The following is a 23,196-nucleotide window of genomic DNA, read 5'->3' as shown; positions in this document are numbered from 1 at the left end:
CTCATCAAACACAACCCTAGGATTTACTGGCAGCAAGGATCAGTGTTGGAATGGAGCAGTAAATGTCATGAGTCCTGTGTTGTGTCTGCCTGTTCGTCTGTTTCTGTTTCTGCGTTTCAGGAGAAAGCAGTGGATTTGTCAAACGTGCCCAAGGAGTATCAGGACCTGAAGGAAGTGTTCAGTAAGTCTCGAGCTGCTTCTCTCCCTCCGCATCGTCCCTATGACTGTGCTATAGAGTTATTGCCAGGTACGTCTCCACCTAAGGGCAAGTTATATTCACTTTCTGTTCCAAAAAGAGAGGCTATGGAGAAATATATTTCTGATTCTCTAGCAGCGGGGTTCATTCGTCCTTCCTCTTCTCCAGCGGGGCTTTTTTGTGGGGAAGAAGGACGGATCCCTGCGACCTTGTATTGACTACCGGGGGTTGAACAGCATCACGGTAAAGAATACTTATCCTTTGCCGTTGATGTCTTCAGCCTTCGAGAGGTTGCAGAGAGCGTCGATCTTCACTAAATTGGACTTACGTAATGCTTATCATTTGGTCCGCATCAGAAAGGGAGATGAATGGAAGACTGCTTTTAACACCCCCAGAGGGCACTTTGAATACTTGGTCATGCCTTTCGGCTTGTCCAACTTCCCAGCAGTCTTCCAGGCACTCGTCAACGACGTGCTGCGAGATATGGTCGATCAGTTCATATATGTCTACCTGGATGACATATTGATTTTTTCTTCTCTCCAGGAACACGTGCAGCACGTTCGACGAGTACGTCAGAGGCTGCTAGAGAATGGGCTTTTTGTCAAGGCGGAGAAATGCGCTTTTCATGCACAGTCTGTTCCTTTATAGGGTACATCGTGTCGTCTGAAGGAATGCGTATGGATCCTGAGAAGGTTAAGGCTGTGGTGGATTGGCCAAGTCCAGATTCCCGTAAGGCCCTACAGAGGTTTCTGGGGTTCGCCAATTTCTACCGGCGTTTCATTCGCAATTTCAGCCAACTAGCCTCGCCTCTGACCGCCTTGACCTCCCCCAGAACTACGTTCAGGTGGTCAAACGCAGCTGAGGCCACTTTGTTTCAGGCCCCATCTTAATTACCCCTGATCCATCATGTCAGTTCGTGGTGGAGGTCGATGCGTCAGAGGTGGGGGTAGGTGCAGTGCTATCCCAACGTTCTTCTACAGACGACAGAATGCATCCGTGCTCGTTTTTGTCTCACCGTTTGTCCTCTGCCGAACGTAATTATGATATTGGTAACAGAGAGTTGTTGGCAGTCAAGTTAGCATTGGAAGAATGGCATCACTGGTTAGAAGGGTCGGGGGTACCTTTTATCGTTTGGACCGATCACAAGAATCGGGAATATATTAGAACCGCTAAAGGATTGAACTCCAGGCAGGCTCGGTGGGCACTTTTTTTCGGACGTTTTGACTTTACTCTCTCGTACCGCCCGGGCTCCAAGAACATCAAGCCCGATTCATTATCACGCATTTTTGACCGTTCCGATCGCACGTCTACTCCCCGAGTGCATTTTTCCGGAGACCCTAATTATCTCCACACTCTCATGGGAGGTCGAATCGAAGGTCAAAACGGCCTTACAAGGGGTAACGCCTCCGGTCGACTGTCCACCGAACCGTTTATTTGTGCCAGAGGGATTACGGTCCAGCGTTATTCAGTGGGGGCATTGATCCAATGTGGCTTGCCATCCAGGAGTCAGTCGCACTACATCTTTAGTCAAGCAACGATTTTGGTGGCCACGTATGGCTCGCGATGTTCACAGTTTTGTTTTGGCTTGCTCAGTTTGTGCCACTGGTAAGACTTCCAATCGACCCCCAGATGGGCTCCTTCAACTGCTGCCGATCCCTTCGAGACCCTGGTCCCATATCGCACTAGATTTTGTCACCGCCCTCCCTCCCTCTCGGGGGAACACGGTAGTTTTGACCGTGGTGGACCGGTTCTTGAAGGCGGTCCAATTCATTCCCTTGCCCAAATTACCCTCAGCCAAGGAGATAGCGTTAACAGTCGTTGACCACGTCTTTCGGTTACATGGCCTCCCGACAGACGTAGTTTCCGACAGAGGACCTCAATTTGTGTCCAAATTTTGGCAAGAGTTTTGTAGATTACTGGGTGCGACTGTTAGTTTGTCCTCAGGGTTTCATCCCCAGAGCAATGGCCAAACTGAGAGGGGAATTTTGGGTTTGGGTTTAGCTTTTTTATGTTTGGTGTAGTTGGATACTTTGTCATGGAGCCAACAACTGTCAATGGTGGAGTACGCCCACAATTCGTTACCAGTATCATCTACGGGCCTATCTCCGTTTGAGTGTAGTCTAGGTTACCAGCCACCAATTTTTCCTAGTCTGGAATCTGAAGTCGCGGTTCCCTCCGCTCACTCCTTCGTCCAGATGTGTCATCGCACTTGGACTAGAGCCCGCGAGACTCTACTCCAAGCGGGAGCGCGCACCAAGGCCAAAGCCGATCGCCACCGGTCTAGGCCTCCCGTATACGTCGTTGGTCAAAAAGTGTGGCTTTCTACCAAGAACATTCCTCTCCGTTCTGTCTCTAATAAACTTGCTCCCAAATTTATCGGCCCGTTCACTGTCACCAAGATCATTAGCCCGGTGGCAGTCCGCCTCAAACTCCCTCCAGTGTCCAGGAGGATTCATTCCGCCTTCCATGTTTCCAAAATAAAACCTGTGTTTCACTCCCATATTAATCCGCCTGTCCCAGTTACCCCCCCACCGCGACTCGTAGAAGGGGAACCTACATATTCGGTTAATCGTATTCTGGACTCAAGGCGGAGGGGACGCGGATTCCAGTACTTGGTGGACTGGGAGGGTTACGGTCCAGAGGAGAGAAGTTGGGTTCCTGCTAGAGACATCCTGGATCACTCCCTATTTGATGATTACAATCGACAGGTAAGGGACGCCAGGAGGCTTTCTTAGGAGAGGGGGTACTGTCACGGTTCATGAATTCACTGGTTTCTTCGTGTCCCGTGTAATTGTTGTTCTGTGAGTGTGTGAGTGGGCGTGACTTTGGATGGGTTAAATGCAGAGCACGAATTCTGAGTATGGGTCACCATACTGTGTTACGTCACTTCACATTTCAGAGAAAAAGGGGATGTATGGTCACCTTATACCATTATGTGGTATACCATCATGTGACCATATGTATGTCTTAATTTAAAGAGTATCACTAAAGTAAGACTGCTGTTCTTTTAAAAATATGGACAGTTGTGATTCAGGTCCGGGTCTTTTATTTCCTCACTAGTGAGATAAAACCACACACTAATGTTTGGTGGTATTGGTTTGTTCCTTCCTGTCTAATAAAATAAAATAAAAAAAGAAAATAAAAAGCTAACTGTTTACCCTTCATTGAGCAATGGTTAAAGGGATACTCCACCCCAAAATTAACATTTTGTCATTAATCACTTACCCTCATGTCGTTCCAAAATCGTAAAAGCTTCATACGTCTTCGGAACACAATTTAAGATATTTTGGATGAAAACCGGGAGGCCTGTGACTGTCCCATAGATTACCAAGTAAGTTACACTGTCAAGGTCCAGAAAAGTATGAAAAGCATCGTCAGAATACTCCATCTGCCATCAGTGGTTCAACCGTAACGATATGAAGCGACGAGAACACTTGTTGTAAGTAAAGAAAACAAAAATAACGACTTTATTCAACAATTCCTTTGTCAACAGTCTCCCCTGTGTCTCTCTATATCACTGTATGCTGTGTATGCTCTTCTGTATCAGCCACGCCACAAGCATGTGCTGTTTCTATGTGTATTTAGCTTTGATTTCAAAGAAAACAACAAAGACGGACGAAGCTTTTACAGGTTTGGAACGACATGGGGGTAAGTGAATAATGACAAAGTTTTCATTTTGGGGTGGAGTATCCCTTTAAGCCTTTTTTTAATAATCTATTTTTATTCCTGGTAGCAATAAACTTATAATTAAAAAAGTGTCATATTTCTGAAGTAAACACATTTTTCTAGATATATTTCCTTAAGTTACAGTGTTCAAAATGGCTCTACATTACAGGAATGCCTATATCCCACACACGGAGTGAAATTAGTGGTCTGAGATGATCACACACATTCACCCCCTAAACATGGGGAGTGAAAGTTCACACACACTGTTACCTTCACTCCTCCTGGAGCCACTTCACAGCACTGCTGATTCACCCTGGTGCCTGTGTTTCTTCACGGCATGGCGTCCTTTGTGAGTCAGCCGGCCAGATGTTTTAGGGAAACATTCATGTAATCAACTTCCCCCGTCTGCACGAATGACATCTCAACGATATGTTTGTGAGTTTCACACATAACTGACCAAGACTATTGACACTGAATCATGATATCATTCAGGTCCAGGGATGATGGGTTGTCTGTGTCACAAAGAGGCGGAGTATTATGAGGAAAAAGACACATACTCTTAAGTTAGCCACCATGAATCAGTCTGTGAATGAGCCACAGGTTTATGAATCCTGAGATGTCATTCGCATACAGACAGAAAACTCATAAAGGTCTGTCCATCCAGTCTCATTAACTGCTGCAGGAGGTGCTGTAATCATGGATAAGCAAACATTCAGAGATTATAGTGTGTGTGTCAGATGTCCAGTCTGTGATTAAGATAAAAGATACCCCATGTGAACCCCACAAGATTGTTCCTCACCGCATTGCCCGCTCTCAGTAAACTTACCACCCAGAACTTCATATCTTTGGCTCCTACCACCTTTACAACTGAAATCTGAATCATTTCCACCCACTTTGTCTGAGTTTTTTGTGACTGTTCTCCATCATATCCTCCAAACCCTTGTCAGTCAGTGCCTAGCTTTACTCTCACCAAACCATTTTCTTTTAGTGCTCCACAGTAATTAAAAAAAAAGAAAGAAAAATAGCACATCTTCCTCTTAGTTGGATCCAGCAGTTCTTATCTGTAATCTCTTCTCCCACTGCTAACCTGATAAACTGCTTTATTTCCTCTAGGTCTGTTACTATAAAATGCTATTATCACTCCTGTTTTAAAGATCCTATTTCTAATCTTTCCATTGTTTCTAAACTCCTGCAAAAAGTTGTTTCTCAGCTGCATTCTGTTGTCTATTTGATCCTTATCATTCTGGTTTTCACTCAGACCACAGGACATCTTCTTCTATCTGCTGACTCTGACTGTCCTACCATCCTCATAATGCCTGATTTAAGCACAGCCTTTGACACTGTGTGCCATGATATACCTATTTCTTGTCTTGCAGCTGCAGGCATCTTGGGTACTGCTCTTTCTTTGTTTACTGAGAGATAACACTTCATTGCTGTCCCTGATCTTTCACTCCTCCTTTCACTCAAGGTGTCCCACAGGGCTGTGTTCTTGGTCCTGTTCTTTTCAATATTATTTACCCCTACTATCATGGTCTCACCCACCATTGTTATGCTGATGGCCTTTAAATCTACAATATATCTGCTTGTTCTGCCATAGCTCTTCATCACTACAGAAAGCTTCAATGGGTCAAAGCCAGCACCAGTCCTCCCTAGATGCTAAGTACTTATTTTGTGTAGGACTCCTGAACCACCAGAGGGCCCCCTTGCTCTCAAAGGTGATTGAATGACTAGACTAGAGCTTTGCAATCAATAGCGTTTTAGTTTCATGGCTTCTAACAGTTATGAAAACATGATGCCACATTCTGTTCATGCCTTTTTTTTAAACATCCACATCAGTCAAACAGTCTCCTGCTGGATATGCTCAATACTAAAAATGAGTTAAAAGTGTATTGAGCTGCAAAAATGATGCTGTTCCACGGAAAGCTTTCTGCACAATCTGATACTGTGGATTGATTTTCTTTACATTTGATTACTTTATTCAGTTTCAACTCACTATTGTTTGTTGACAGTGAAGGTGCTCTGAAGGAACACGGTAAGGGCTCACGGGTCTTTTATATATATATATATATATATGCATATATATATGCAAGGAGTAATCAAAGGAACAGAGAACAGGTGTGAACAAATCAGGAGCTATGGAAACAAACTGGTGTCAGGGCAATGGGAACATAGTAAACTAGCGGTTTGTTCCAAATGGGATATATCGCCTTCCAAAGGGCACTTCGGAGTGAAAACAATCATGGCCGCCATATTGAAGGGTAGTTCCAAACCAAAGTGCTCAAAACTGGCCCCTTCAAAGGACCCTTCAGAATGAAGGATTTCAAAGGGTACAACTGATGGACACTTTGGGTTCCCATGATCCTTTGCACAGATTCTTTGCATGATGACAGCGCCTCTGTGTGGGCACATGATGATGACGCAGAAGAGCGCTTCAAGAAACAGTTGTTTGGTCCCCTTCAACCCTTCGAAGCTCTCATGCCAAATATTCAATGACTGTCTCGTAAAAAGTGATCATGTTTATAGAGATAATAAGGCAGGTCACAATCTATATATATACATTTATATATATATAAATGTTTTAAATGTATTGTGGGCTTGTTCTTATTTGCTTTTTTTCCAGCAAGATCTGGCAACACTAATAAGTCAAGATGTACCACTTTCTCCGTGATTTCTAGAACTGCATATACAGCAGAGAGACACAACTCTGACACACATTTGAATATGTCATTAAGCACAAGCTGTTCAGTTTGGTTCTGTACATGCTGCATATTTCAGTAAAATGCAGTTTCTCACTACCTGCTTTTTTTTTTTGCATTTTTGTTAATTCAGTTGTAGACTGCAATTGTCACTCCTGTAAATGTGTACAGAGCAGGGTCAAGCAACTGAACTGACAACTGAATTTAGCTGCAGTGTGTACGTCTCAATAGACATATGCTATGACTTTCTGTAAAGCTGCTTTGAAATGTTGTGTATCGTGAGAAGTGCTATACAAATAAATCACACTTGTCTTGACGTAGGTGATGTTGTTGCAAGTACTGTTGCCTCTTAATGTGAATACTGTTGGTGCATTTCTTTTCCTATTATCTTAACCACTGATGCATGTGAGGGAAGTTGGTACGTTCACTGTAACCTGTTAGTTAGTTTGGTAGGGAAGCATGTGTAATTAGTTCATTGTTCAAGTTTCTAGGTTAGCCTTTCATTTCCATTAGAATTGTTTTGGTATTTATTTTGGCCGTGTTCCCTCCCAAAGTCTGCTATGTTGCTCCTAATTAAGAGTTATTTGTTTGTTTTGTTGATAAATGAATTCCTTATGTTATAAAAGAGGTTGTGTGCTTAAATTCTGGGAAGTGAGAGTGGTTTGTTTTTCATCCTAGATGCAAAGTTAAAAATGTAAAACAAAACCTGTTGCAAAATCTGTTTAAATCACTGGATTGTCTTGTCATTCACTTTAATGGATCATATAAATAGTAGCCTAATACCATGTAAAACATCACAGAATAAAACTTTTAAATAACTTTTTTATAAACATTTTTTTTAAAATATACACATACTTGATTAAATGTCATAAAACAATTAAAAATTACAATAACACCAAGTATCAAACAATATAGAGATGCATCATATACCATAAAACCCATAAATCTGATGTGACTCTAAAAAAGATATAAAACTTTTTTCTTTTCTTTTCTTTTCTTTTCTTTTCTTTTCTTTTTTTTTATCCACACACTGGCAACCTAAAGCATAACAACTCATCTCTATAACATAGGCCATGCATATTATATTGTATATGAGTTTTTATTATGAAAAATATAGACTACCTTTTTAAAAGCTCACATAAGCTACTCAGTATTTAAGATAAATAGCCTACTACAGGCATTAATGCAACATCTGCCCATCTAAAATACTGCCAAAATCATTTATAAACATTTTGTGTTTAATGTAACAAATTAAAAAACGCAAATAATACGAAGCATTAGTTAAGACCACTGATCTATATATGTTCTATATTATAGATCAGTGGTTATGACCCACTCAAGTCAAACCTGTAAAATAACGCAGTTGCGCCCACTACAGGCTCAACCAAAACATTACACACTGTCCAGCTGGACATAGCTAATGAAACTCACCTTTCGATTATTTGCTCAGATAAGGCAAATTGTAATTTCTATGTGTCGTATAGTTTTACTTCACTCATTTAACCACGACATCTTCTTGTCTAATTTATAAATCATTGTTTTTTTTTTAATTAATTAAATTAAATTAATGTTGACAGTGAAAATAAGTAATAAGTAATTATAATAAGTAATAAGTAATAAGTAATAATAAGTAATAAGTAATAAGTAAGTAATTGGCAACATTTTGCAATAATTTTCACACGTTCATATTATAAACAAATATGTTTAACCGGTTATAATTCTTGTCATGAGGTGTTTTGAAGCTCAGTCTGGACTGTTCTAGAGGTTCGGCGAACAGCGCTTCACGACCCTCATGCAGGTGTTTGCGACAGCTCTCCGCGTACACACGGCAGGATGACGGAATACGGCAGTGAGAAGATGGCGGAAGAAGAGCAGAATGCCAGTGCAGAGAAACTCAAGGAGAAGGCGAATAACTACTTTAAAGGTAAAAGCTTGTCGGTTATCTCGTGTAAATAAGAGACTCGATAGGTAGTGACAGGATAGGGCTGCGCGGGATGTGTTTGTCTCATCGCGAGGACTGATGAGCGCTATAAGAGTGTGAGCAGCACATGATGAATCAGACAGACTCCTGATGAAGCGCGCACTCATCACACGCTCTTCTTGTGTACGTTAATCGTCACGATCCGTTACATACACCGATGACGAGGAGAGAGCGATAACAGGTGGTTTCAGACGCGATGGTGCTGTTACACATCACTCTCGTCAGATCTGTCCTCATTCATTTCATCTCAAACATCACGTGTTGTCTCGTGTTCATCTTCCGCAGATTTTTAACCGTGGGATGTTTCCAGCATCTAAAGTAAACGAATCAAATAAATGCATGAGCCGGTGCAGTGAATGCTGTTCATTTCCACGCAGTTTATCCGAATTATTTTTAAAACAACTTCTGAGCCATCTATTATTTCTGCAATAGTTTATAACACCTCTTTGCATTTTTCAGACATCCATTCATTCATAAATACGTTTTATTTCCTCCTTTATTTAAAGGGATAGTTCACCCAAGAATCAAAATGATGTCATTAATTACTCACCCTCATGTCGTTCCAAACCCGTGAGACCTCCGTTCATCTTGGAACACAAATGAAGATATTTTAGATTTAGTCCAAGAGCGTTCTGTTCCTCCATTGAAAATGTATGTACGGTATACTGTCCACGTCAAAGGTACATATACATGCTGAGCTATAACTACCAAAACAATATATATATACACATTAGATCTGTGCAAAAAATCTAATGTGATTTTCATGCGCATCTCATCAGTAAAGACGCTCCTGTAATTAGTAGTATATCTCCAGCATGTGTGTTCAGATCAGGGTTGCCAGGTTTTCACAACAAATCCTGCCCAGTTGCTTCTCAAAACTAGTCCAAAACTAGCCCAATCGCGTTTCCAGGAGGTTCCCCGATAAAAATTGCATCCCGGGGTTAAAATACACGTTTTTTGGCAGGGTTGCCTTGGTAATATTCTCATTTTAGGGGCTAAATATCACGTTATTGGTACTGGGGTCGCTTCAACCCATGAACATGAAAAACAACCACAGACTTGGCAACACTGGTTGGCATTTACTACACAGAGCCGTAATTAACTGACAATTTACACAAAATCGTTTTCAAAATCGACAAAGAATCGCCTGCAATTTTGAAATCGATTTTGAGTAGCTTGTCGTTTGTGTAGGATTTGTTGTGAAAACTTGGCAACCCTGATCTGAACGCACGTGCTGGAGATATACTACTAATCACAGGAGTGCCTTTACTGAAGAGATGCGCATGAAAATCATATTCAATTTTTTGCACAGCGCTAATGTATATGTATGTGTGTGTGTGTGTATATATATATATATATATATATATATATATATATATATATATATATATATATATATATATATATATATATATAATAGTATTTCAATGAAACTGAAATAACTCTGTGGTAATGTATGCTAAAATATAACTTTTGGGTTCTCAAGTAATAATTTCTAATTACTTAAATCACTGTCTAAAAACCCTCTTAAAACGTATTTGGATTGTCAGTTTGGTAAGTCTCTAACATGATTAAAATCAGTAGCATTTAAGTTCGATATAGTTCAATATTTTGCTCATTTCTAGGCACTTATTTGGCAGTGTTGACTATTTCTTCAAAAGTGGCATAGATGCAGTGCTTTGTGATGTTTTAATAGTCTCCTGCTCTTATTTCAGATAAAGACTATGAGAACGCCATCAAGTATTACACGGAAGCACTGGAGCTGAACCCGAGCAATGCCATCTACTACAGTAACAGGAGTCTGGCGTACCTGCGCACCGAGTGCTACGGCTATGCGCTGGTGGACGCCACACGAGCTCTGGAGCTGGACAAGAACTACATTAAGGGCTACTATCGGCGAGCCACCTCCAACATGGCCCTGGGCAAGTTCAAAGCAGCACTCAAAGATTACGAAACGGTGAGACTCGGCATATTCTCAGCACTTTAACACAGTGTTTTTAGATAAATATAAAATATCGATGCACCGACATTTCTGCACTTAAAATATTCAGGTTTTCTGTTGATTCGTCAACTTGACTAGAGCAATAACCTTTGTGATTTGTTACTTTTAATATGGAACAAAAAAGTCTCAGCTTTCAAATTCCAGTTTGATCACTAAATACAAACGATACATTTGGTTCTGATGCTTTTTATTGTGGTGTCAGATCACTTTAGCAGACTCAATATATCTATGATAACTATGCCAGAGCCTTTAAAGTATATAGGGCTGTGTGAGAATAGGCCTACATCCAAAGTTCTGGCATGAAGCTCTAGATGGCACAGTCCGATGGGTCTAACTTAGCAGCCAATGAGCTTGCTGCTTAACATTCAAATAATTGGCTAGTGCTTGCTGTAGCAGTTGCAGCCTGCTTCAGAAACCCTCCACCTTCCCCAGCTCCACCTGTTTAGATCTGCTACGAGGTGACTCATGTATGCTGGATGGGAGTTATTTCATGTATGTTATATTTGCAGTAGAGATCAACCGATAAGGGTTTTTCTATAGCCGATGCCGATGTTTAGAGGTCAGGGTCAGCCGATGGCTGATATGTGCTGCCGATTTTTAGGGCCGATATATTGAAGTTTTCCCCTTCATTTGCATGCTAAGAAGTGGATGCACAACATTTCTAAACTTATCATCATTTATTAAGCACTGACTTGAACCATCTCTTGAATCTTAATTTTGTGCACTGCACGGTATTGAAAATAAAAAAAATTATCCAAAGTTAACCAAACAAATCAATAAACTGACAAGTATTAAATATATAAAACAGGTAGGTAATATATATATATATATATATATATATATATATATATATATATATATATATATATATATATATATATATGTCAATCATTTGCTTAAAAGTCTTAGAGCATTTATCAAGCAGAATTTTTCAAGTTTGTTGGAACATAAATGTAAACTTAAATATACATTTAAATAAAATTTTATAAATAAAAATCAATTAAACTGAAAAATATAAAATATATAATAAATAAATAATAGTAGTGCTGCAAAAACACACTAGCAACCAGCAACATTTGTGTTTGGTATAAATGACACAGAACATCTAAAGTGCATTCTAATTTCAAACTTACATCGCAGTCTGTTCATTATTAAGATTAAGTACAGTCAACCAAACATATAAAAGGTTACACTGGTCAGTTTAAACAGACCGTAGAATACCGGTCCACTCTGCTGTTATGCCAAGGACGTTTTTGCTCGTGTGAAGAGAATAATCTTTTCCGTCTAGTTTACATTAAAAAAATTAAATATTATAGTTTAACATTCAGATACATTGCGAATATGGAAACATGTGGATATGTGCAGAACGAGACGTGAGCAACAACCTCCAAATACATCTATCCAAACCCGCGCTCGCTCGTCCTCGTCTGCACGCACGCATGCACTGTCACGATCTAATGCACTGTAAATGCCGGATTTTTTTTTAAAACAAATAGGCCTACCGGAATGCAAAAATTCAAAATCCAAAATATTTATGGCATTTGGGGTAAATGCCATAACTGTGCCTTAAAATAGAATTTCTAGCCTTAAAACAACATTCAGCTCTGCACACAGACTTGATTTGTTTTTTTTGTTTTTTTATTCATTCATTAAAATATTTTTTGTAATATTTTGTGCTTTTGTCTTTTCATTGCTAACAGGTTGTTAGAGTTCGTCCCAATGACAAAGATGCCAAGATGAAGTACCAGGAGTGCAATAAGATTGTCAAACAGAAGGCCTTTGAACGGGCCATCGCCAGCGACGAGCTCAAGAGATCAGTCGTAGACTCCTTAGACATCGAGAACATGAGTAAGTGCTTTGAGGAAGTTTCACTTATAAGGAGCAATTTATACTTAATTACCATAGACGGTAAAAAACATGGACGTAGTGTCCGTGACGTCACCCGTAGGTTTCTGAACAGCATTTTTGAAGCCTAAAGTGGGTGGAGCAAGCCGTCGCCATCTTTGCAGCGATTCACCGGACGTCACTCTCGGATAATCAAAAATGGGCAAAGAGGCGGGATGTGGGTGGAGCTGGTTGCTGAAACCACACCCACCTAGCTCGACAGTGGTGACAGCAGCGGCAATCCACCTGTCAATCAAGTGGCCACACCCTTAATTATGCAGAACTTTAAGGCTTAATTTAAATGGATGAGTTATAAAAAAATTCACCCCCCTCACAGTTTTCATGAAGGGCAAAATTAGCTATATAGACCAAAACCACGTTTTGAACCAGGCTGTAAACATGTTTTATTCTGCTGTAAAGAATAATGGGACTGACTCCCTTTTGGAGCCACCATCTAGTGGCCAGATGATGAATTGCAGTTTTAGTCACTTCTGTGTTGGTTTCAAGAGACCGGAAGGTTGCCGGTTGTAAGTTACAAGCAATCGAGCCTAAACATAACCCTACATGTTATTATAAGCAATCATTTGTGTAATTACACTGTCATAAGGACACCTTAAAATGAAGTGCAAATGATTTTTTTATGTTCTTGTCTTATTTCCCAATATGCTTAGAGCATTTGCAAAAAATGCTGATGTTATTTTCAAGGAAAAATGATTTTATTGTAGCAATAAGGTGACCAAAGAAAAATGCTAATAATAGGGTCAGCTGTTATGAATTTTTTTGTACAATGTTTCGTTTCAACACGGCAGCAAAAGTGTGTGGTACTGAGAAATTATATGATGACATTAGGTCTTTTCGTTGACCTGTTGCGAAAATCAAGAAAATAACTGGACAACTCTTTGCAGTTGAAAAAGATTTCAGAATATAAATTTATGTTTTTTTTTTAATGATTTAGAGATACTATGATCTTTTTTTATTGATCTTTTTTTATGTATATGTATATTCTCTCCCACCAGCAATCGAGGATGACTATGCTGGACCTAAACTTGAAGATGGGAAGGTTACACTGAAGTTCATGAAAGACTTGATGGCCTGGTTCAAAGACCAGAAGAAGCTGCACAGGAAGTGTGCTTACCAGGTGAATGCTCTTCAAATGCATGCACACAGATCTTGAAACATAACTGTGTTCATATATTATTTATTTACTTAAGGCTGGGCGATATATCGATCATATCATTAAGATGTTTTTGCTCTTCAAATGCATGCACACAGATCTTGTTGCACAGTGTCTGAGTACTGAATTGATTTCTTCTTCATGGCTTATTGTGTTTAAATAGTCAAATGCTTACAAAATATATCAAAATCTCTGTCTGTGTGAGTATACTCATAATTATTATACAAAAATACTTAAATTTTATTTCAAGGAAAGTTGCATGTTCAAGTTATTGTCTTTGCATTTTTTGTTTATTTTTGAATAAATCAATATATCCCACGAAACCATCTTTTCATTGACTCTTGATCATAATCAATATTTCTGTCTTTCAGATGCTGGTCCAAGTTAAAGAAGTTTTATCCAAACTTCCAAGTCTTGTTGAAATAACATTAAAAGAGGTAAGAGGATCGAATGAGTGTTCTGTCACTTAAAAAACTTCTATTTTTTCTTTGTTGTTTTTGTCCTTACAGTAATTTCCTGTGATGATAAATTGATATTCCTGTTCTCACTGTTGATTTCTCTTGTTGTTTAGACAGAGAAAATAACTATTTGTGGAGACACACATGGCCAGTACTACGATCTTCTAAATATCTTTGAGTTGAACGGTTTACCATCTATAACTAATCCTTACGTATCCTTTCCTTTCGGGTCTGTGATGTTGTCATGACTGCTCTCTTGAGTATGTAATTTAAAATAAATTGTTGCATTGAATAATATTAAAATAAGTAATTAAAGCATCACCTTAGTCTAGGGCTGGGTGATATATTGAATATTAGCAATAATATCGCAATATTTTTGACGACGATGTAAAATTTGAAAATATCGTGAATATCGAATATTTCAAATTCAAGCATACTTTCCCAAATGAACGCGCTGAACGTCCAAAAACAGTACATGTTACCGCGGACTTCTCTACACACGTCTACTACGTGAGGTATCATGAGTGCGGTTGCCAGATATCAAGAGTTCAAATCCCTGAATCACGGCTTTGCTGTTACATAGATACATTTTCTTCCTGGTGTTTTGCTTATCTTAAGCAATCTGGCAACCATGCGCATGCAAACGCTCGCTCCTCATTGCAGAAGCGCAGCCGCAGATGATCTGAAAGCACTAACAAGCTGGAGTTTAGCGATCTAATGAAAGCATCATTCAGCCGGTCTGTGTTCTGTCAGGAGATCTCGACTGTACTGTTTGCAATTGTGGTCGCTGTAGAAATGCACTAACTCAGTAGTTATTGTGTGACTAGAGAAACATAGGCTATGGCAATGCGGAATTACTATTAGGAATTTCACTGTTATAGTATTTTTCATTTGTTCCATAAATTAGTGGAATTACTCAGAATTTCACTGGTAAAATAGGCCTATTTTTCACTTGCCATAAATTAGTGGAATTATATATATATATATATATATATATATATCGAATATCGTAAAAATTGTGACAATATCGAGATATATTTTTTTATATATATCGCCCAGCCCTACCTGAGTCTAACTGTTTGCAGTATTTTTTAAATTTTTTATAAATGCCATATATGTACATATCCCCCCTCCTCCTCGAGATCCAGTGATTTAGCCTTGACTTCAGGCTCTCAGCTGTTCAATGGTGACTTTGTGGACCGTGGCTCTTTCTCTCTAGAAGTCATTCTCACACTGTTTGGCTTCAAGCTGCTATATCCAGAACACTTCTACCTGCTTAGAGGTGAGGACACACCAGCGTTTCCTAGTACAGATTCCCAAACATGTCTGTGTGTGGTGGATAAATGTCAGGATCTGAAATGTCTGTTGTGTGAAGGTAACCACGAGACGGATAACATGAATCAGATGTACGGGTTCGAGGGTGAGGTGAAAGCGAAGTATACCGCCCAGATGTTCCAGCTCTTCAGTGAAGTCTTCCAGTGGCTTCCTCTCGCTCAGTGCATCAATAACAAAGTGCTGGTATGACACGAGGCCGGCCATCAGATTCAGCGTTTACACCACTTTGGATTTTGTCTTTGGATTTGAGTATGATCTGAATTGTGTTTCAGGTGATGCATGGAGGACTGTTTAGTGAGGACGGCGTGACCTTAGAGGACATTAGAAAGATAGACAGGAACAGACAGCCTCCAGACTCTGGTAAGACATGTCTGATATCACACGGAAATTTTGTTCATGTCTGGTCTGTGTGATATGGCTTACAAATAAACTAAAATATATATATACAGTACAGGTCAAAAGTTTAGAAACATTACTATTTTTAATGTTTTTGAAAGAAGTTTCTTCTGCTCATCAAGCCTGCATTTATTTGATCAAAAATACAGAAAAAACAGTAATATTGTGATATATTATTACAATTTAAAATATTTTTTTTTAAATTTATTATACTTGAAATTATCATTTATTTCTGTGATGCAAAGCTGAATTTTTAGGATCATTATCACATGATCCTTTAGAAATCATTCTAATATGATGATTCATTATCAAAGTTGGAAACAGTTCTGCTGCTTAATATTTTTTCAGAACATGTGATACTTTTTAGGATACTTTGATGAATAAAAAAGTAAAAAAAAAAAAAAAAAAAAAAAAAAGAAGCTATGTTTTTAAAATATTAAATATTTTGTAATAACAATATACACTACTGGTCAGTAATTTGGGGTCAGTAATTTTTTTTCTTTCTTTTTTTGTTAAATAAAATCAATACTTTTATTCAGCAAGGATGTGTTAAACTGATAAAAAGTGATAGTAAAGAAAATATATTATTAGAATATATATAATTAGAATTTTTTTTATTTTTTGAATAAATGCAGTTCTTTTTAACCTTTTATTCATCAAATATATTAGACAGCAGAACTGTTTCCAACACTCATAATAAATCAGAATATTAGAATGATTTCTAAATGATCATGTGATAGACTGGATGTTACATGTGACACTGAAGGCTGGAGTAATGATGCTGAAAATTCAGCTTTGCATCACAGGAATAAATTATTTTTTTAAAGTATATTCAAATAGAAAACTATTATTTTAAGTTGTAATAATATTTCACAATATTACTGTTTTTTCTGTATTTTTGATCAAATAAATGCAGGCTTGATGAGCAGAAGAGACTTCTTTCAAAAACATTAAAAATAGTAATGTTTCCAAACTTTTGACCTGTACTGTATATATATATATATACATTTTTTTTTTTTTATGACATTAATTTTTTTAATGTTTTTTAAACATCAACTTATAAATATAACTACAACATGATTCAACCAACATTAGCTATGTTTGCATCCAAAGATGCGAATTGAACTCGTGCGCGAAACTGGAATATCGCATAACATATTCACGAATAAAGCACTGTTTCTATCCAGTGAGCTGAAGAGAACAAAATCTTGAGCTAAATATCATGAAGAAAAATTGAAGTGCCCCTATTATGGATTTGATTAAAATTACCTTTCATGCAGTGTGCAACACATCTCTAAGTGAATGAAAACATCCTGCAAAGTTTGAAATCTGAAAGTGCACCTTGTACAAAGTTACGGAGTGTCTATTTACACTAACTCCGCCCACCAACGTGTGCCTGGGATAGTCAACGCTGAAAAAAGACACGTTATACATCAGTTTCAGTGGTGTAGATGGTAAGGCGTGTGCTTTTTGATGCGATCGACCCGAGTTCGAACCCACCTTTTGCCAAACTTTTTTTCTCCCTTTCCAAATCTCATATCGTATCGGAAAGGCATTTATTTTCTATAAAAATTAAGGAAATAATCAAAAAGTTGAAAATAAAGTATCGGGTAGGGTTAGGGTAGGTGTAGGGTGGGATGTATTTTCCCAATAAGGTGACATTCTTTTAATAATTGAATTAAAATTATAATTTACACTCAATACTTCATTATTGCGCACTGTTTTATAATGTACTACAATACTGAAGTGCAGATAATTACACTATTTGCAATAAGTAGTATATATAGCAGAAAATCTTGCTATTTTAACATAGTGTAAATAGAATCTATAACTATTTGCTCTTAGTGTAAATAGCATATTGTTATATAGTCGACTCTGAATCATTGAAGATTCAGAGCGGGCAGACGAAACGTAGTCATGTTATTTTATTTTCGGAGCATGCTGTTTGGAAATGCAGTTCTGGAAGTTAATTATAATGAGACTTTGCGCAAGCATTTGAGAATGACAAAACTAGCATTTCAGATGCTGTGCATTGAGATTGGTCCGTTGGTTGGTCCAGTTTTATGCTGTTCCATCTCAAAGCCACATGTCTTTTTTGATGCGCATGGAGGAATTTATTCGGTAAAAGTGTTTCCATCATAGTTTATGCACATTTTTTTCTTATCGGATAAAACATTTATTCTACTCAATTGTGCGCATATGCATATTCTTTAAGAATTTATGCTCATCTTAGTGTTTTTTTTAATGCGATATTCAAAAATGTGCATAAAAATAGGTGGATGGAAACAAAACAATCTGGGTAAAGATTATTTTGTTCCAAGTATGGGACCTATGAAGTGTTCAAAATTCAAGACAAATTCACTTGTTAAATATGAAGGCAAATAGTGTACAAACTTGTATGTTTCGAATAAATCCAAATAATAATAAAAAAAAGCTAAATATTAGTGCTGTCAAACAATTAATTGTGATTAATCGCATTCAAAATAAAAGTTTTTGTTTACGTATTATATGTGTGTGTACTGTGTTTATTTATTATGTATATATAAACACACACCCATGCATGTATATATTTAAGAAAAATGTTACCACACTCTAGCATTGTGTTATGAAGTGTTTTCATTGAACAATGTAGAACTCAAGTTGTACGTTGTATCTTTCTTGTGCAGGTCCGATGTGTGATCTCCTGTGGTCAGATCCTCAGCCGCAGGTCAGTTCTGTTCCCCTCCTTCAGCTAAGCCAAGGTTTTCAGTCACAGCTATGTTTGAAGGATGTGTGTTCTCCTCCAGGACGGACGGTCCGTCAGCAAGCGGGGTGTGAGCTGTCAGTTTGGGCCTGATGTCACGGAGCGCTTCCTGGAACAGAACAAGCTGCAGTACATAGTGCGCAGTCATGAGGTGAAAGCCGAGGGTTACGAGGTCACTCACTCAGGGAAGTGCATCACCGTGTTCTCAGCGCCAAACTACTGGTACGGAAACCTCTCGCTGTCCTTATCAGTGCATCATGAGATTTGGATTAATGAATGAGCTTCCAGTTAACCAATAGCCATAAAAACATCTGGGTGTCAAAAACGTGTCCTGATCGTATTGTACCCCCAAATAAGAAAATTCTATTGTGCATTAGCCTGATTAGCACTGCATTAAGCCTAAGCCTGATTACTGCTTCAGCGTACCGTCAAGAAAATGATCATCTAATGGCAATCAGCATAATTTTGCTCTACATTATGTGGTTCGCTTAGAATATGGCACAAAAAGCAGCTGATGTAATTTGCCACATTTAGTCAATTTAAAACCACAGACAGTTATAAACGATGGATAATGTATGATTTAATGCAGTCTTATTGAAAATAAAGTATTGTGGTCAGGTCAGAATTAAATGTGTCTCTTTCCTTTCTGTGTGCTTCTGTTTTGTTTTTAGTGACCAGATGGGAAATAAAGGAGCTTACATTCATCTCAGGGGATCCGACCTCAAGCCAGAGTTCCACCAGTTTACTGCTGTGGTCAGTGGACTTTCATTTTTATGCATTTTATTTACATTTACGTTCACTCATTTTTAGGTGTGAACCTATTCGTCACTGATACATCAGCCCATTTTTGGCATTTTTTGAATTATTGCATTGGCTGATAAGTTTTCTGTTCAGCCGATGTGTCTGAAGCATGACTTTTATTTTGACTGTGCTGTGAACGTTAGCGTCTCCTGTTCTTCATCTTCATTAGTTCACTGTCTCTGTTTAACAATTTTAGTTATAAATTAGAGAGTAAACAAAGAAAGTAGTCAGTATATGAAAGAGTATTATAGCATTTGGCTTTCTAGAAAAGCAAATGCTATAATACTCTTTTATATACTGATTACTTTCTTTGTTTACTCTCTAATTTATAACTACATTGTTAAACATACTTTCTCAACTACCCTCAGCATTCAGCAAATGTACATCATTTAAATATCATTTAAACAAGGCTTTGAATATCTAATAAATGTTTAACCTTGAAAACTTTGTTAAATCTAGCTGTGAGGCTGCATAAAAACAAGTGTGCATGATGGTCCATGTCCAGACTTTGCTGTTTTTGTGAAAAATAGTATAAAAGGATTACAGATTCAAGAAGTTGCCATCTAAGTAAATCTATTTTGCAAGTTCTATTTTTGTCAAATAATTTTTTGCATATTTAGTTGTTGTTTTTTTCTAACTTGGTAATTATTATTATTATTATTATTATAAAAAAATAAATATAGTTTCAATTGTTATACGTGTGTTTTTACTAGTGCTGCCAAACGATTAATTGCATTCAAAATAAGAGTTTTTGTATATATACATAATAAATATACACAGTACACACTCATTATGTAGACAAAATATTTTATTTTGGATGCGATTAATCGCAATTAATCATTTGACAGCACTAGTTTTTACTATTATTATTATTATTATTATTATTATTAAAATTACTGCATTTATCAGCTTCATATTGACCTCCTTTGAGATATTGATATTGACAATAACAATATCTGTTCATTTTCATCACATGATTTTTGGTTCAAATGCAACAACATTTGTTGTAGAAACATTGTTTGTCTGAAAATGTCATATAAAACATTTCTTGCGATCACTGTTCAATTATTTAAATATTATTTAGTGTTTCTGCAGGTCTTACAAAGGTCTTTAAAAGCCATACATTTTAAAATTCATAACATCGTGGGATTAAAAATGAATATCTTCCTCGGTCTTGTTTTTCAAAACAAATATTTAAACATCCTTAAATCAAAATCAGTTTACTTGAGATGCAAAATGAAGATTTGTTTTCTGAAAAACTGAACAAAATTTAGTTTAAAACAAGAACAAATGCCTGTAAATGGGTTATGAAAAGTCCATTGGTGGATATTTGTTCTTTTTAATCATAAACTCACTTCATTTTGATTAATTTCACAGAAGACAAGACTTTTGCCATGACTTTTTGCAGGACTGTCTTTAATTGGTCTTATAACGGTCTTTAAAAGTATTTTTAATTAAAATTTACCTTCATAAAACCTGCAAAAACCCTTTTAAAATCATTTATGTAATAATAATAATAAAAAAAAGAGTAATTTAATGACTGATTAAGCATGTGTTCCTGTGAAAAATGCAGTCTTTAAACGGATTTATTTTTTTTCCTCTCCTCAGCCTCATCCAAATGTCAAGCCGATGGCATACGCCAACTCTCTGATGCAGCTGGGTATGATGTAGAGGTCTGAAGTCCACACCAGTCCCTCCGAATCCACTCTCACATTCTGCTCATCTCTGTTCCCACACACTTTCCTCCTCGTGTACACGCGCACACTTTACAGTACTCACACCTGTAGATACATGAGGAAGAATCACACTGGTGATGCCTTGACTTAAAAAAAGGAGCTAGGAATGTTATTGGCACATTCATGGATTGATTGACCCTCCCCGCGCTCTTGTCAGTAATTTATCCATTCATGTAGAGCTGCATAGTTTGAATTGGATGTTTAGCTCTGTGATAAATGAGCTGAATTGTACCAAAGAATAGGCAAGTGTGTATGACGTGTCCCAAAGTAAGAGTGTTGATGAAGAATTAGAGCCTTGTGAGGACTGGAGACTAAAAACCTGATCAGCACTTTTACCCAACGGTGTGTTTGTACATGGGACCTTTATTTTGAAATTTTTCCCCTTCGCAATCCCGCATCCTATTTCATCTGAAGTACTGTTGGGAGGGAGAACAGTGTCATTTCAATACTGTAGCAGTGTGCACCATCTATCAAAAAACATAATAAAAGTCAACTTTCATAACAGGAAACTCCACCCAGAGCGTCTGTCATGAGGTCAGCGTTTCTGTGATTAAACTTCACAAAACAAATTGAGGTACTGTCTTAGCTCCAGTAGTTTTCTTCACACTTTTTGGCTCTCTTTCCCGTCTTTCAGAGCAGGGAAAAGGTCAGTATTGTGAAGTGTTTGGTGTTCTCCACTCTGTAGGCAGCTCCCACACGTTCTTTCTCCCAACGTGCTCCACTGAAAGCACTGGAGATGCTCTGTAACCCTCGTATAACCTTCCACTGTCTGTCTAGCGGATCCTGAACCCTTCGTGTGGACTCAAATAATACAGCAGAAACCTACCTTCCTCTCTTTAAGCGCACAGCAGCCATGTCCCATGCCCTTGACTTTTTAGAGAATATCATATACACCAACATATATATATAATGTATATATATGTATATGTGTGTGTGTGTGTGTGTGTCTGTGTATACACAGACACACACACATACACACTGTATATTGACATTTCTGTGTACATGTTTGGAAAAAAGTTATTGAATAAAAAAAACGCCAGTCCAATGCTGTAGAATGTGTTCATACCTCTTTGTGTTCTGTTAGTTGACATGAGTGGCACCAGTAGTGGCATGATCAGCATTGGCTGCAGCTGATATGAAAGAATGTTTCATTCAATCGACGAGGACTCAATGGGAAAACGTGTCATTTTTTAAAAATGTCTCAGTACTGCACAATAGGCATCGTGTCTGGCGAAATATGTTTTAAATAAAAAATTTAACATGATTGGTGAACTAGTTTTGTGACTTTTTTTTTGACTCTCAGAGGTTTAATCTTGAAATCAAGTGTTATTTTAGGTGTTTTGGTGAGTTTAACGCTGTTGTGTTTAACGTTTAAAAGAGTTTCTGTGACGTGGAGTGTGTTGTGGTTAGGTTGTGGGTGGCTACATGAACACATGGGAAAAGATTGTGCTGCTGCCAGTAATAAACAAAACTACATGTGTTATGTTAGCTATTTATTGGTTTCAGAGACACAACATAAACATTTATTTGTATTTTTTGTAATAATTTGTTTCTCTCTAACTCAGTGTAGTTTGGTTAAACAGTTTCATTAGAAATAGTCATAACTCAAAAAGCTTGGATAACTATCTGAACAGTCATGATTTCTGCTTTATATATATATATAAAATGTTTGTGTTTGTGTTTGTGTTTGTGTTTGTGATTTAATAAAATCCTGTCTAGACAAATATGGACCTCTTTCAATACTCTGATGTGGTATTCATGAATTTAAAAATAAAATCAGTTCCAAATATAAAGGTCTTGGTCTAAGATGATCAAGGTCCTACAGGAACATTGTAATTAACAATCTTATCTGATAAGGGCATGTCTGCTTAAAAACAAAAACTAGTTTTGTATTTTATGAAGGCATAAAATAATGTTAGAATATAAGAAATAAAAAGCCACATGAGATTACACCTCGGACTACTGTAGACTGTTATATTACGTATCCATTTATTATCTTATCTCTAGTTAGCTGACAAATTTGATTGGACAAGCAGTGTTCCAAAGAGTAATGATAATTCTAACAAATATTAACATATTGCATATATACATATATTAATCATTCACAGTTTCACTAAATATGTAATAC

General features: G+C 37.6%; 1 protein-coding gene across 1 annotated transcript; it reads left to right on the top strand.

The window, feature by feature from the left end:
- Positions 1–8,307: 8,307 nt before the first annotated feature.
- LOC109103470 (serine/threonine-protein phosphatase 5-like) lies at positions 8,308–22,332 on the top strand. Its single transcript, XM_042738998.1, has 13 exons — positions 8,308–8,482; positions 10,255–10,496; positions 12,242–12,389; positions 13,442–13,563; positions 13,971–14,036; positions 14,171–14,269; positions 15,234–15,339; positions 15,433–15,575; positions 15,665–15,752; positions 18,455–18,495; positions 18,575–18,753; positions 19,203–19,284; positions 20,941–22,332. The coding sequence occupies exons 1-13, from the start codon at positions 8,392–8,394 to the stop codon at positions 21,001–21,003; spliced, it is 1,470 nt and encodes a 489-aa protein (XP_042594932.1). The 5' UTR covers positions 8,308–8,391; the 3' UTR covers positions 21,004–22,332.
- The last annotated feature ends 864 nt before the right edge of the window (positions 22,333–23,196 follow it).

This window comes from Cyprinus carpio, chromosome B15, assembly GCF_018340385.1.
Source record: "Cyprinus carpio isolate SPL01 chromosome B15, ASM1834038v1, whole genome shotgun sequence".
NCBI classification, from domain to species: Eukaryota; Metazoa; Chordata; class Actinopteri; order Cypriniformes; family Cyprinidae; genus Cyprinus; species Cyprinus carpio.
The sequence above is the reverse complement of the archived record's forward strand: the minus strand, read 5'-3'. Positions and strand labels throughout refer to the sequence as shown.